Genomic DNA, 15,200 nt, shown 5'->3' with positions numbered 1-15,200 from the left:
CCCCACTCCACCAACAGTGCCAATCCTAGAGGGCAGCTGGATTCTCAGGCAGCATTATTTGCCTGTAAGATCAGATCCTTCCACCTCATTTTAGAATTGCAGAAAAGGAAATGTCATTTTCCCCAGACTGAATTATTACTGTACCCATCTTAGAACCCAGCTCATTACTAGACCATGTACTGAGCACCCTTTTTTCCTGGTTTTGATAATTTTACAAGAACTCCCTGTTTAAAACTCCTTTTCTATTTTTATTTTCTATTTCCAATAGTTGTATTTCCAGCATGGGATGGGATAACACAACAACAAACACACTGAGAACATGTCAACAGACACTCTGGTCTTAAGCTTCTCTTCTGCAGTTTATTATATAAATTATGCTTTTAAACATTTAGAGCACTCACATTTCCAAACAGAATCCAGTTCCACACAGATACTGGTGCAAAGAGTTTTATCTCAGTGTGAGGAAGTTACAAGACCCCAGTGACAGCCACTGGATGAGGCTGTTTTAATGTAACTCCTCGGCCCAAAACTAACATTTATGTGACCTAAATCTGAGCACGGTGCAGTCAATAGAAATACTGGACTTTGGTTGGTAACAATCAAATATTTGGACAGTACAAACAAGAGAAGAACAATTCGACCTCAAGCAGACCTGTGAATTCACTGGGGTTGGAGACCACCTCCATAATTTTTCTGAACTGACATTATTATAAATAAATAGGTGCCAAATGTTCTATTTGGTGTTCAGTTGCAATCATCAAAATCCAATAAAGCTCCCATACATTCTGGTATTGTACTCCAGTGAATGCCACAGGTCACCTCTGGCACATCAAAGACAGGACCCGAACACAGAAATAATAATGAAATTATCTTGATCTGGCAAGAGGACAAATGAGAAAACTTGGAGATCCTTCCCCTCTCCAATGCCAATAATTGCTGAAAGATTTATTAAACCAAGACTGAAATACAGCAATCACCTCTCAGTTATACAGTACATACTAAACCCCAATTATAACCAAATCCAAGCAAAATAAATCTTACTCAACCCAGAGATGCCAGCAACCGGGGTCACTGCAGTGAAATACAGGCCACTGTCACAAGTAGTTATGAGGATCTTAGAAATCTGCATTCATTTCTCTTAAGGAACTGTTGTAATGTAAAAACAAAGTGAGACACTTCATAAATAACATCTTTATTAATGAGTTTTCTTTTTCACATTCTTTAAAGTGATGTTTAATTGAAATCTGCATAGTCAAGAGTGCAAAAAAAAAAAATGAATTCATAGAAGTCAGACCCAGATGTGAATGTTGCTTTTGTTTAAGCAAGACTGGTCACAGTCTTAGGAATAAGATAGAAATAAATGGCCAGGGAGATGTGGGGGGGAGTAGGAATGAGAACCACCAGGAAAACTCTCATCAAGTTATTTGTCTATTAATGAAGTCTTCACACAAAGACACACAACATTCATTCACATTCAAGTGCACAACAGAAGGTAAACTACAGAAGGAAGATCCTTCCTCTGCTGAATGAACAGAGCAAGATTGTTTGTGTACTTCACTGAGTGTTGATCAGCTGTTCCCACAGCAGGAACCATTCCAGCACCCAGGTGGATAAACACAAGGTCCAGATTTCTTCATGCCCTTACAGCAACCACATTTCAGGCAGCATCCCACAGCAGGAACCAGGAAATCTGGGTGTTTCCATAACAGTGAGAATTGTTCTTAACACACACTTTTCAAGCACTATCACCTCCCTTCTTTTTCAATTTTTCATAGGATTATCTCTTTCTTTGCTGCTGCTGCTCAAGGTTGGTTGGAAGAGCAGGTGAAGAGGACCCTCTGTGCCCATGCAATGGCTCAGCATGTGGAAGTGCAGCAGAACATCTCCACCTCCAGCTTCATTTCCATCAGCACAGGCAGCACAGTCCCGAGTCTCTCACATCAACACTACAACGTGACTCTGCAAGTAGTACCTTTAATATTTACACCATCTAGTGATTTAGCTGTTCTCTGCATTACAGCCACCATCAGAAAAAGCTAGAGAAAAAAAACCCAAGAGGCACATCCCCTACACAATGGCTGTAGGGAGTAAAGACTCACAACACACTGTCCACACGCTGGTGAGAGGCCACTTCTTACCTCCAGTTTGGATTTCTGCAGCAGAGACACTACTCTACAGCTGAGCACTGGTTTACATGCAGAATTCTCTTGTGCTGGTCATTTGGAAAAGCCATCTGATACCATCACACTGAACTTCACTGTGCACAAACTGGGCTTAATGCTCTGCACATGATTCTGCAGCAATAAACTTCATTTACAATTTATATTAGCTATGTTCTGAATTATTCATCTTATTCAGATGCACAGTCTAGGACTGTGGGGAACTGATCATCAATATTCAATCATACCAGTTCAGATCTGGGCAAGGAATAAGTCTCATTTATTTGCTATGAGCCTACAGGCTTTAAATCTGAGATTCCATCCCAGAGAAAGTTATTTATGAAATCAAACCAGTCAGAAATACATTTGCTGCCATGGATATTAGAAACATAAGGCCTAAAGTATTTTGGAGAAGACCTACAGCAGGAGGTAAAAGGGATCCAGTAAAACTTGCAGCAGTTTGTATTTGTACAAGGGGAAAACAAACTACAGAGTGAAACCCAAACCCATCAAGGTGAAACGGTGACTTCAGGGATGAAACCCCACCTTCATTTCACAGTAAAATAAAACATCCCCAGCACATGGAAGCACCAACCACAGCTCCCAGGCAGCACCAACAAAATGCTGACAGACAACACCCTTTCTTCAAAGATAACCTGTTTTTTCCTTGGGGAGCCAACACACTCAAAGACAGGGAAAACCAGAAGACTGGAAACAGGGACTGCAGATAACTGAATTTTACCCCAGAAATAAGTCCCCTGGGCAGCCAGCAGCTGCCCCACTGGCCAGGTGTCAGGGCAAAAACCACACAAAAGAATCCCTCTTGTCCCAGTCTAAAGTACCAAAACTAAAACTGGCCAATTGGGTGTGAGCTGATAAATTTTCACAAGCAGCAATGGCAACACTTTTTTTTTTCCTGGCAATTCCACAGGCAAATCTGCTGGCAGACCCCAAAACTAATGAAATTGGAAACAAGATATTTAGTGCAGTGATATTCTTAATTTTTTCTTCAGAAAGAAACTGTATTTCTTGTGCCACATCAGGGGTTTAATTCCAGAGACCAGGAGATTAAGACCACTTTTGATATTAGTTTAAGATTTACTTCGGCACAGCTAATTTACATTATTTGTACTTGAAGGGCATCACCTTAGATTTTTCCTTTACTATGCAAAATCCTTAAAACAAATGCGATTTGGTAGTCTGAAAAAACCCCACCTTACTCTAACCTACAATGGAACTACTTTGTGGCCTGCTGTGTTTCAGGAAAATATCCCACATATTCGGATCACCAGGCAGCCTCACTAGTTAAGACACATTAAAACGAAACATTTCCCATTAAAGTTGCCAAAAACTGGATTTAAATTTATTGCATGACGTTGCATAAGAAAGTGTATTATTGAAAACTGTAAGGCATCATGCAATTATCCATCAGCTAATTATTTATTATTCCTTGAAAGATGGTTATATACTCTAAAGTTATAAAACCAGTTTCAAAAAAGTACATAAAAAAATTTAACATAAGCATTAAATATTTTTTTTTTCACATGTTCATCGTTTTTAGCTGTTAAAAAGTGCATTCAAACATACTGTACTGGAAAGTTGCTCTGACCAAAAATGGTGCTGGAGACTCATTAAATTAAAAGCTGCAAAAGGAAGTTGCATGGGATTAGAAAGCTCACAGGTTGTGGTATTTCAACTTACAAACGTGAAATAATTTTTCAATCCTCAACACTTATAATTTAGCATCAATGATATAATCAGCTAAAAAGGTGTATTTTTCTGACTTGAACAGTCAAATGGATTCAAGTTACGCACACTGAGTGATCAGAGGAGGAGCAGACAAGGTTCAGCCCGGGGCAGGGTGTGCTGCTGGGATTTTGGCATCCATCAGTTGATGTACTGGGCCATCCAGCGGAACCCCTCCCCATAGCCTTGTCTCTTTAGCACACTGCACATGAACACCTCCAGGGGCCTGGCATTCAGGTCCTTCAGTGGTGTGCTGCCCTGCAGAGACACAGAAATACCCCCAGTTACGGTCTCCTTATGAAACAACTCCTACTTTACATGGACAGCTGTTTCTACGGAATGCCAGTACTTAACTTGTGTTGGATACTGGAATTTTAGAACATAAATTCATCTCAAACCGTAGAATGGGTTGGGTTGGAAGGGACTTTAAAGCTCATCTTGTTCCACCCACCTGCAAGGGGCAGGGACACCTTGCACCAGCCCAGGTTGCTCCAAGCCCTGTCCAACCTGGCCTCGGACACTTGCAGGGCTGGGGCAGCCACAGCTTCTCTGGGCAACCTGTGCCAGGGCCTCCCCACCCTCACAGGGAAGAATTTCCTCCTAATCTCTAAACTAACCCTGCCATCCTAATCTCAGTAACATGTACACAAGGAATACACAAAGCATATTTTCGTGTGCTGAAGGCATGTTTTCATATTTTCATCCACACTGGAGAGGGTGAAGTACCTGAAGCCAGAATGGAACAGCAACATGTCCACAGAGAATTTTAGAGCTTTGGTTTTCAATCACAGTTCCCTGCTGCGTTTCCAATAGTTTTCCAGCCAGATAAAAAGAGTATTTTATACTAATTTTAGGACTGATCAAAGCAGGAGTGCAAGGTGCTTGCCAAGATCAGCAGAGTGCAATAAAGCTGTTGCTCAATTGGAGCTTCACAACAGTGTTCAGACCTCCTCGACTACGTGTGGGGGTGTAAGAGCCCAAAAAAAAGAAGGTAAAGATTTTGTTCCTGCTCAGCCTGAACTCTGACTGGCACTGAACTTTAGGGGAGGCCCCTAAGGGTGAATAAGCAAAGAGGAATTGGGAGACCAGGCGCTCTCAGCAGAACCACGGTGCTGGTCAGCTCATGGGAGCCGGGATGGAAGCCACGCTGGAATGACTCCATCAGCTGCACAGAGGTGTCTCTCCAAGGGCCAAGGATAAGGGAGCAACTACTTCCCAGTGCCCTGTGTCCCAGTGTCTCATATAAGCACTGCACTGTATTAACTTTACATTAAGAAGAGTTGAAGTATCATGAAGACCCACACAAGAAATCTGCCTTGTTGCTACAGGTACCAGTAGGAACTTTTTCCTTCCTACAACCTACAAACTTAGGTGTAAATTTAGGTTCAAGCTTCAGGTAAACATTTAAAGTAGAAAATTATTAAAGCCTGTACTTCACACAAGAAAAGTCACTTACTGAAAGACTTTATCCAGTTTTTTTCTTATAATTCTCTCCAGAACTATAGCCTCTGAAAACTCAGTTTAAAAATACTGCATAAGAAACTTGAAGTATTAAAAGTTATTCTCTTTTTTCCTCTGAAAAAATGTAGCATTAAATATGATGCTAAAACGTTGTAGTAAAGATGCATTTAACACACACAAAAACAGACCCCAGAACTCATTTCATATATTGTTATCATGTACTAAGTACTTTACAAATTAAAAAACATTTGATTTGTGTAGCTAGAAGGAAACAGAGCCAACACATAAATAAAGCAAACAAACTCCCTAACAAAAAAATCTCACTAAAGCAAAAACCTGCCAAATAAAAAGAAAAAGAAAAAAAGGAGCAATACCTTTCCTGTTGTCTGGCCATACAGACCAAATGTCTCCCGTAGCCTTTCTTCACTGATGGCTTCTGGTCTGTCAATCTTGTTACCAAGAATTAGGATAGGCACATTAGCAATAGTTTCATCTGTCATTAGTGACTGCAAAGGAAAGGAGAAAGAAGGAGTGATGAATTTAGAATACAGGTCAAATTGTTCCTCCTCATGTGAGGTGACAGCAGGGCTCTGTTGGACACTGGGTATTTGAGCTGAGCTCTTACAAGTGAAAGGTCATGCTTTGAAAAGCTCCTTTAAACTTACATCAAGTTCTTCTTTTGATTCAAGCAACCTTTCATGATCTGCACAGTCCACCAAGAACACAATGCCATTAATTGCAGGCAGGTAGTTTTTCCACACTCTGCGAGCTACAGGGAAAATGAGAATTAAAAATAAAAGGAAATTATCCCCAAATTCAGAGTGATGTATATTGGTCATTAAGGAGCAACAGGTAGAGTTTTTTTATTTGATTTTTTTTAAGTCTTAGCTTATGTTGCCAGTGTTCAGAATGCAATCCCATGTTTTACTTGAAATGACAGAGCAAAAATATCATTCCTTTACTATTATTACCCCTCTATCCCACATGGATGCTGATGTACAGAACTTTTTTTTGTTTCCCCAAGAATTATGTCAACAAAGGTAAGCTTGAAGCATAAAGCTTAAAGGTAAATACAAGCAATTCAAAGTACATAATCCCCTTCACAGTATTAGACAAAAGTTTCTGCTCTACTGCAGCTCTTGGAAAATTGTATTTGGGATTTGTGGTAAGTGGTGGAGACAGACAAAAAAACAGCCAATGTCTTTTATGCTCTCAAAGAAGAGTGTGGGAGGTCAGTTTTTGCATTTCTGACTGGAAACAAATTCCAATCCAATTCACTGAGCTTAAGTGAGTCAATGGACACCCTTACCTTGAGCATGTCCACCCAGATCAAAGGTAGTGAAAGTCATGCCAGCAATTGTCAGCTCTTCTGAAGCTGGAAATACACAGAATTACGTTCCTGTGAAGATTGTGCAGTGCATTGGAACAGTCTAACCTTCCAGCACATACATTTTACTTTTTCCTCTTGGTTCTTTTCAGTATTTTGTTATTCAAGAAGTGAATGAGAGCAAAACATTCTCTCAAAATCAATGACACGTTCGTGTAACACCAAAATGTTATTAACCATTAAAGCATGAAATGAAATATCTGCAACACTAAGAACAGCAGACAGTATTCATACATTATGTATCCCTACATAATAATACACAAACAACAGTTGGTTTTGGCATCTGGTTTGCCAAAAAGATGGCATTTTGTGTCCAATACTGTTCAAGGTTTCTCCTCTTCACATCCTTTCCCAATTTCTCACCTCCTTACTGGACTTCACCAATCCACATTTTCAACCTGTGTTGAACTTTTACTCCTGCAAGGTTACCAAGATAACAATTACACAGCAACTTTTGAGACCCAAACTCCAACTTTCCAGCTACACAGACAAGCTGTTCCCCAAAATTGCAGGCCCCTCTTCCCCACAGTTTCTGTAATATAAACTCTCAGCTTCATCGTTCTGCTTGTTACTTACCTCTTAAATTTAATGTAACACACTGAACTATACTACACGTTTGTTTTTTTTAAATATTACTTGAATTATCTATGGATTGCATCCCCAAAATCACTTTGTTTCTCCCAATCACACTGTTGGTCTCATGACATATAATCAAATCCTGCTTTTCCTGCAATCCTTCCAACACTTTCTAGTTATGGGACCAGCAATATTCACTTACTGGGGTGTAACGTGGGGACGTGTTGCCCCAGTCTGTCATCTTTGAGCATGTGCAGCAGTGTAGTTTTCCCAGCATTGTCCAGTCCAAGAAACACTAGTTTGCCTGATTTCTTGTACAGTCCTAGAACAAAGAAGGACCCAGTGAATAATCAGTTCAAGTGGTGGGAGTTCATTTCCAGCCCTAGAGATGATTTTGCTCCCAGGAACAAAGTGTTACAGTCCCAGTACAAAATACAGGCCAGCCAAGCCCCACCACACACTTTATCAGTGTCACTTTATCACCACTGCCCTTTATCCACGCTCTCCTCCTCGTACAAATTACATTCCCACTTGCCACGTGGTACCATGTGCAGCCTGGCAGCAGTGGGAGAGGCACAAAACTGGTGTGAATGTGTCACTCCTGGAAATGCAGTTCCATTAGCTCAGGAAAAGCACTGCAGAACAGGACTAAACACTGCCAGTGGAGTTTACTCTGCCCCAGCAAAAGGCCAGTTTGCTCACAGGAGGTGAGAGGTGGGTGTGCAGGTCCAGCACCACCAGCAGGCTCTGGAGCATGGACCTGAACCTGCACAGAGCCTCGTTCAGCTGCCTCCAATTACAGCAAAAAACTTGTCTGAGGCAAAAAGAGAATTCAGACTTCAATCAGAATATTACAGAGAAATTGGTTTCAATGTCAATGCTCATAATTAGTGTATGTATGAATTCTTCAGTGTTGGTTCATTTGGACAAAAAGTAACTTCCACCCGTACCCCCAGGAAAACTGGTGGCTACATCCTGAATGGCATTGCCAGGGCACTTCTGACACATCTGCTGCCATGTGACAATGCTTTCATAAAAGGAATAAGAAACCCTATTTTCATTGATTGTCATCTTTATAAGAATGACTTTTCCCCTTCTTCTCTCCTCTATTTGAAACCCCAGAAATGCAACAGTTGCTGTGAAGGAGTGGAAAGACATTTAAAACACGAACACCATATTTTCTTAATGTTGGAGATTATCAAAGGGCAATTCTCTAATAACTTGTCAACACTACATCCTTTGCCAGAATTAGTTTTCACTGCCTCAAACTGATTGATATTCAAAGTAAAACATTAAGATAAATTACATTTAAAAACAAAATGTCGATTCTGTTCCATACCGAAAAAAAAAGTCTCATCTAAAGTGTTATCCTCATGTGTGTTTTCTGTGGTGGGATTTTAAACCAGCCCTGTTGATGCCACAGCATTCCAGGGACACAGGTGCCTCTGCCCAGACCTTTACACTGCTGCTGCTTGCTCACCTCTCCCTCTGCCTTTCAGCTAATCTCTGGGATCATGTTCCAGAGGGACATATTTTGTAACTTGAATAAATGGATATTCTCTCATATTCCTCATCTTATGTCATTAATGATCTTTACTACTCCAGGTCCTGTTAAATGTCTTCACAGTTCTTTCAAATACAAATAACTCTTACTTCCCAAACTCACCTTCTCACATGTCCATATGTATATTAACTACTGAACTACAGAGTGGAGGAGAAAATATTAATGTTTACAGAGAAAGAAAAAGTGACAAACATTTTCATATATTTACTTACATCACAGGAGAAACTCACACTGTGAGTTAAACAGAAGTCTATTAAAATACAGTAAAACAATAACATTTTTGCCACTCTCAGCCTGCACATAAAGGAGTCTTTGCTCCCCGGTAACATGTTGCTGCTTTCTCCAAAACATTTCACACTTCCCAAGTGTCTGTCACAGAAACACAAGAGTAACAAGCAGCAATACTTCAGCTATTGGCTACACCAAGACTGGAGTTTTTATATATACATATAAATAAAAAAGTGTTCTTTGTGCATTCCAAAAGTATGTGTGCAATGATGTGCTTCCTAACGTGATCCCATCAGCCTGCTGACAGGACAGGGAACTGTGGGGGGCTTCCCAAGTGTTATGATCACCCTTCTTCAGCTGTGAACATAACTGAGAATGAAAAGAGAAAGTGTTTCTTTTAGAACAAGAGGGACATATTGGAAGTAATTCTCCTTCCTGCTTGGCTCCTGTATCTTACACCAGAATTAGCCTTTGCTTGCCCAGGAATGGAAGAGCAGGGCAGTGTGCAGCAATCACTGCACAGCTAAGGAAGAGGAGATAAGAAGGATTAGTCAACTTAGTTAAAATTTCACTGGCTGGCATTTCGACAGTAGGCCAAGGGTCCAACATTCAGCAAAAAACTTTAAACTTTCAACTGATAAAAGGCAGGTGGCACAGCCTGCCATGATTCCTTAGCCTCAAATGCTTTTTGACCACTTCAATAACATCCTTTGAACTTGGAAATTGTGCCTTTTACCTATGAGATCTGCAACTTCTGTTCCTTTTTTAGTGTCCTAACACTCATTCTCCTCCTGGTTGTGGGGTATTTTCCCCTCCCTGTTAAGCACAAGCTAATATTTCACCTTGGACTGATCTGGATTGCAGACTCTTTTGGCCAGGGAATAATTTTCTGAGGCTCTTGAGCAGATACCAGTGAAGTTTCATGGTGATTTCTGTGACACCAGTCAGAGAACAACACATTGCTCAACATGAGAAAGGGCTTCAATAGGTGGCACTAATTTTTGTAGACACTTCCTCCTATCTGGATTCTGAAGTAACACCCTCATATGCAAAAGAACTGAACTAAAATAACTGAGTTCAGTTCTTTACAGCAGAGAAAAATCAAAAAAAAGGTCCACAAAAGCCAACTAAACTACACCAGCTTAAATGTACTATGATTAGAAAAGTCCAACATAATATGATCGTGAAGGAAAACATAATTTCTTTCAAGAAGTTAAGGTTTAATGTGAGATTGAGTGGAGAGCACGCTCTGGAAATGCTCACTATTGATAAGTGAAACTTTTGTTTGAGTGTTACTGAACATACACCAAACCAAATATTATTATTTAACCAACGGCCTTGTTTGAAGATAACAGAGGTGAACAGACATTTTATACAAGAATGGCAGAAAGGAAAAGTCCCAAACGATAAAGACTTACCTAAAAACTGTAATACGCTACTGAAACCACTGTAAATCCAATCAAATAGGAACATATCTGAATCTTACAGTCTGAAATAAACAGAAAATATAAACGCATTTAAGATCTGTCAGAGCAGCACATTAAGCATTGTAAAATATTTATAGGTAACAAAAGTAATCCGAAGTCCTGGGTTAAAAATAAAAGTCAATTTAATTTTGGTAAACTGTATCATGGACCAATTAAGTGACCCCATAACACAGTAAAAATTAGTGTAGAAATAGAAAACAGAATCCAGACCTTGTGATTCAACATCAAAGACTTTCTCCTCCCTCAGGGAAACACTATGTGGACTGAAGTCTTTGAAAGAAGTAAAAATAACTTTATCCTCAGTATGATTTGGAGGAGATGTGTGATGATCCATTGAAGATTTCAAACAGGATCTTGACACATAGTTTTCAACTGGTAAAAAGCAGCACTTTGGAGAGGGCACTGGAGGGATATCAGTGCAGGGTCAGTGCTCCAGCCACCCCTGGGAGCTGCTGGAGTTCAAAGCAGAGGCAATAAGAGGTGAAGAAGTTTTGTGGATTTGAATCTAGAGAAGTTTGATGCGAAATAAATCCCTGCTGTCCACACAGAACCTGTCTGTTTGGCTTGTTATGGGAAACAACTACCTAGCACAAAGCTCTGGAATTGCCATTCAAAGGTGGTGACCTCCTCTACTGTCCTGCACAGGCTGCCACAATTTAAACCTTAAATGCAGAACTTATGTCTAAAAAAACCCCATCAGAACACCATGTTTCACACTGAGTTCCTTCAGCTTAGATTCAAGAACAGAAGGCTGAGCTGAGAGCCATCACTGGGTTCACTGTGTAGCCACAAACAATTAATTTCCTAGCTTTCATCCAAATTTCCTCATGATCTGAAGTGAGGATAATCAGACAGTCACTAAGGTTGAAAAAAACCTCTAGGATCATCGGGTCCAACCCTCAGCCCACTACCATTGTGTTCAACACTTAAACCATGTCCCCAGGGGCCACACCCACAAACCTTTTGAGCACTTTCAGGGATGGCAATTCCACCACTGCCCTGGGCAGCCTGTGCCAGTGCCTGACCACCCTTTCAATAAAGAAATTTTTCCTGGTATCTAATCTGAACCTTCCCTGGCACAACTAGAGGCTGTTTCCTCTCATCCTGTCCCTTGTTACCTGCGAGCAGAGCCCAACCCCACTCGGCTCCCCCCTCCTGTCAGGGAGTTGTGGAGAGCGAGAAGGTCCCCCTTGAACCCCCTTTTCTCCAGGCTGAGCCCCCTCAGCTGCTCCTCATCAGACTTGTGCTCTAAATCACACTGAAAGCACCAGTTTGACACAGTGAACCAGCACCTAGTGTGAAAACCTTCTGAAAGGCTAAAGGGCAACATCCTTAGAAGCATTTAGGCAGCTAATTCCTGCTGGAATGCATGACCCCTGTGGACATTGGAGTCTGGGTGCCCTGCAGAAACTGGACTGCACTGCTGAGCACAGCTGCTCCAGGCTCCTGCCACACTCCTTTGGAAGCTGCAGGGGTGCCTTGGGGCATCCCAGGGTGACTTCAGGGCAGCTCTGAGCCTGGAGCACAGCACACAGGAGTCAAAACACGGGTCTGAACCAGACCAAAACCCAGGCACCTGCCATAGCAATCACACTTGTGACAACCAAGAGTTTCTCTGCTATGCAACAACAGGTACATCACACAAAGACAACGGGGAAAGAGGAGGAGAGAATATTTAAATGACATTTGCTTGCACTGGAACAAAATCTGTTCAGATGACGAAGCACCAGGTGCCTTGGTTTCGCCACCACTAACCCTGAAACCTTTACCCACGTCTACATTGCTCTGAACAACTCATCAGCTGCAACAGGCACAGATTTTAAGGATACAAATCAAACACGCTTGTCGATGCGTAAACACCCAGTTACACAACGTCATGACTGAAACTGTCCCTTGCCTGGCTAAAAAGCAAAGGTCAAGAATAAGCAAACATGGCAGAACACACACGTCAGCAGATTTATTTATTGCTTGAGCAAAATACCAATGGAGAAAAGCCTCTGTGGGGCTTAGGAAAACCATCGACTCAAATAACCTGCAAATCAGGGCAAACAGCCTGATGTAAGAGAAGTGCTCGGGTTTCTGAGGTGAGAATAACTTCACAGTGTTTGGCTGCATTAACCTTCTCCATCTACTAAACTTATGTTTACAAAAAAACACCAACCAAAACAATCTTTGTGCATTACAGAAAAAACTTTCAGGGATGAGATTTAAATGATTAACGTGAGAACGGGATTACTCCACAAACACAGCTGAAGTGGCACAAATGTGGGCTCAATTTCCATCAGCACCAGAAAAGTGGTGCTAGAAACAGAGCTACCCAAATCCTCCCAGAACAGCCTCCGTATCAGCTGGCAGCAGCTAAAGGAAAACACTTTCCAAATGGGGAAAAAATGGGCCGCTAATTGTAAAGGCACACAGGCAATATTTGAATAGAGATATTAAATCTACTCTTATCACACAGCAAAAGTAACTACATAATTCACAGCTGTGTCAAATCAAAGCTCCACAAAGTGGCTCTGCACTGAGATCCAGAGTTATTACCAGGTTCCAGTCAGAGCTGTGCCAAATTTAGGGGAGAGCTGAGGCTGTCAAATACACACAGACTCAAACTCTGAGGCTCATGTTAAAAACACCATAAAAGCAGAACAAGGACAACTCCAGCAATCACTGTTCACGACCCACGTGAAGACAAAGATACTATTTTAAGGCTATTTCAAGGGTTCACTTGAAAATAATCTGCTGCAAGCAGACAGAAGCTTTGAACTAAAAATTGTGCTGGACCAAGTAAGTCTTTTGATACCAACTGCTTTTACAGACATCACTGTGCCTCCTCCACAAAGACACCAAAGTTAACCTTCTAGCATCAACAACAGATGGCTGCCACTGAAAAATGCCCCCAACAACCCTGTTGAACATTATTTCATCAGCAAAGTATCACCCAGTAACTCCTGTGGAGCCCTGTCCACCACTCCATAGTCCAAGGACAGGGGTTCGCTTACTGGAGACCACTTCTGACTGTGGGGAATGAGGAATTCCCACACAGTGGCTGTGATAACACCCTAAGCCAGCCTCCTGAAGGGAATGCTGCCGGACTAGCAAGCAAACTCACGCTTCTTTTATATCATGGAAACTAGGATTTTTTTTCTCCTACTCTCAACTTGCATTTTTCTAGCTAAAAATTCCTCATTTCCCTTCCAAACCTCAGGACAGCGCTTACTTCCGAAGCCTGTGCAAGTTTAGGTAATAGAGGATATCAGGCTTTTAAAGACAGTTTTAAATCCCTTTATGGGGTAATTAGGTAACAGAAACCAGTGACACCCAAGCTGAACAGCTCTGGCAGGAGCTGGGAACACAATGAGCTGCGCTTGCGTGGGGACTGTCAGTAAGAGCCAGGGAACAAACCTCTGCCCAGCCTGGCTGCATCAAACCTGCACCCCAGCCACAGTTCAGTCCAAAACCAAAACCTGCAAGCAACAGCCAAGTCTACTGCCAAGGGTGTACTTTTAGTTTTAGTAGGATCTAAATACGATCACTCGAAAGTCATAATTTCACATGTGATCACTGTAACACCGCAAAACGTCACCACAGGCAACAAAAGTCAAAATCCAGAAGAAACTCAGTGAACAAACCGGTGCCTTCCACAGCACAGTTCATTCTACGATACAAAACTGCACCTGGATGTTGTATTTTAAGAGCTAAAGAAAGGGACAGAGATGGAAAGCGAGGTAATGGCATGGACTTCCTTTGGGTGTTTTGATCAGTTTTTTGAAAACAACTCATCTTCGAGACAGCACCACAACACACAGAGGAGTTCCTAAGGCCAGAGGCTCGGCCAGCCCAGCTGTCACAGCACATCTCACCGCGGGGCTGCTGCACACACGCTTAGGAAAAAATTCCTGTACGTAACAACTCCTGGAGAAACGACACCACCTCGAACAAGGGCTGCCGGGTCGGCACAACGTGGCACGGGCTGCCCAGGGCGGCTGCGGGGCACCCCAGGTTATGGGGTCACTGAACGCACACTGTCACATCGCAGAGCCCCCGAGGGGCCCTGCGGGCACCGGCACAGCGGCACGGACCGGGCCCCACCGCCCGGGAGAGGAGAGGGAGAGAGGCAGGGGAGGGAAGGGAAGGGGGCACTGCCCACCCCCAGCCCCGCACGCAGCACAGGCCGCGGCCCCCGGGGCTCTCAGGGACCCCCGTCCAGCCCCGGCCCGGCCCGAGGCCGCTGCCGGCAGGACACGGGCACGGCCCCGAGCCCCGCGGGGCTCGCCCAGCCCCCGCTCCCCGGCCCGTCCGCCCCGCGCTCACCCACCGCCGAGCCTGAGGCGCCCCGGGACCGGACCAGCACCGACACTGACACACACCGACACGGCACGGGCAGGCACGGACACACCGACAGACAGACAGACACACAGACCCGGCACTCACCGACACTCACCCGCGGCTGCGCCCGCTCCGCCCCCGCCGCTCCTTCCGGCACCGGCGCCCGCGGCGCGCGCACTCGGCTGAGCTCGGCTCTGCTCGGCTGAGCTCGGCTCTGCTCGGCTGAGCTCGGCTCTGCTCGGCTGAGCTCGGCTCTGCTCGGCTGA

General features: G+C 43.1%; 1 protein-coding gene across 4 annotated transcripts; it reads right to left on the bottom strand.

Annotated features, from left to right (window-relative positions):
- Positions 1–340: 340 nt before the first annotated feature.
- On the bottom strand, positions 341–15,092 carry SAR1B (secretion associated Ras related GTPase 1B). 4 transcript variants are annotated; one of them, XM_017836057.1, is made up of 7 exons: positions 15,040–15,092; positions 10,540–10,610; positions 7,532–7,651; positions 6,676–6,741; positions 6,032–6,135; positions 5,741–5,872; positions 341–4,163 (listed from the first exon to the last, which is right to left on the bottom strand). In XM_017836057.1, exons 2-7 carry the CDS (start codon positions 10,592–10,594, stop codon positions 4,047–4,049), a joined length of 594 nt encoding a protein of 197 aa, XP_017691546.1. In that variant the 5' UTR covers positions 10,595–10,610; positions 15,040–15,092; the 3' UTR covers positions 341–4,046. The 4 variants fall into 4 exon arrangements, with proteins under 4 accessions (XP_017691546.1, XP_017691550.1, XP_017691547.1 ...); XM_017836061.1 differs by having other exon boundaries at positions 15,050–15,087; XM_017836058.1 differs by lacking the exon at positions 15,040–15,092 and adding an exon at positions 14,920–15,032.
- Positions 15,093–15,200: the final 108 nt, after the last annotated feature.

This window comes from Lepidothrix coronata, unplaced genomic scaffold, assembly GCF_001604755.1.
Source record: "Lepidothrix coronata isolate B3197 unplaced genomic scaffold, Lepidothrix_coronata-1.0 Scaffold269, whole genome shotgun sequence".
Classification (NCBI taxonomy): domain Eukaryota; kingdom Metazoa; phylum Chordata; class Aves; order Passeriformes; family Pipridae; genus Lepidothrix; species Lepidothrix coronata.
The sequence above is the reverse complement of the archived record's forward strand: the minus strand, read 5'-3'. Positions and strand labels throughout refer to the sequence as shown.

Bases quoted from the DNA above. Each gene is read 5' to 3' on its own strand.
- SAR1B (XM_017836057.1), bottom strand. From the start codon at position 10,594: ATGTTCCTATTTGATTGGATTTACAGTGGTTTCAGTAGCGTATTACAG. The intron at 6,136-6,675 runs GTAAGGGTGTCC...TTTTCCCTGTAG, and splicing joins TCTGGGTGGACATGCTCAAG to CTCGCAGAGTGTGGAAAAAC. The intron at 5,873-6,031 runs GTAAGTTTAAAG...TTTCCTTTGCAG, and splicing joins AATCAAAAGAAGAACTTGAT to TCACTAATGACAGATGAAAC.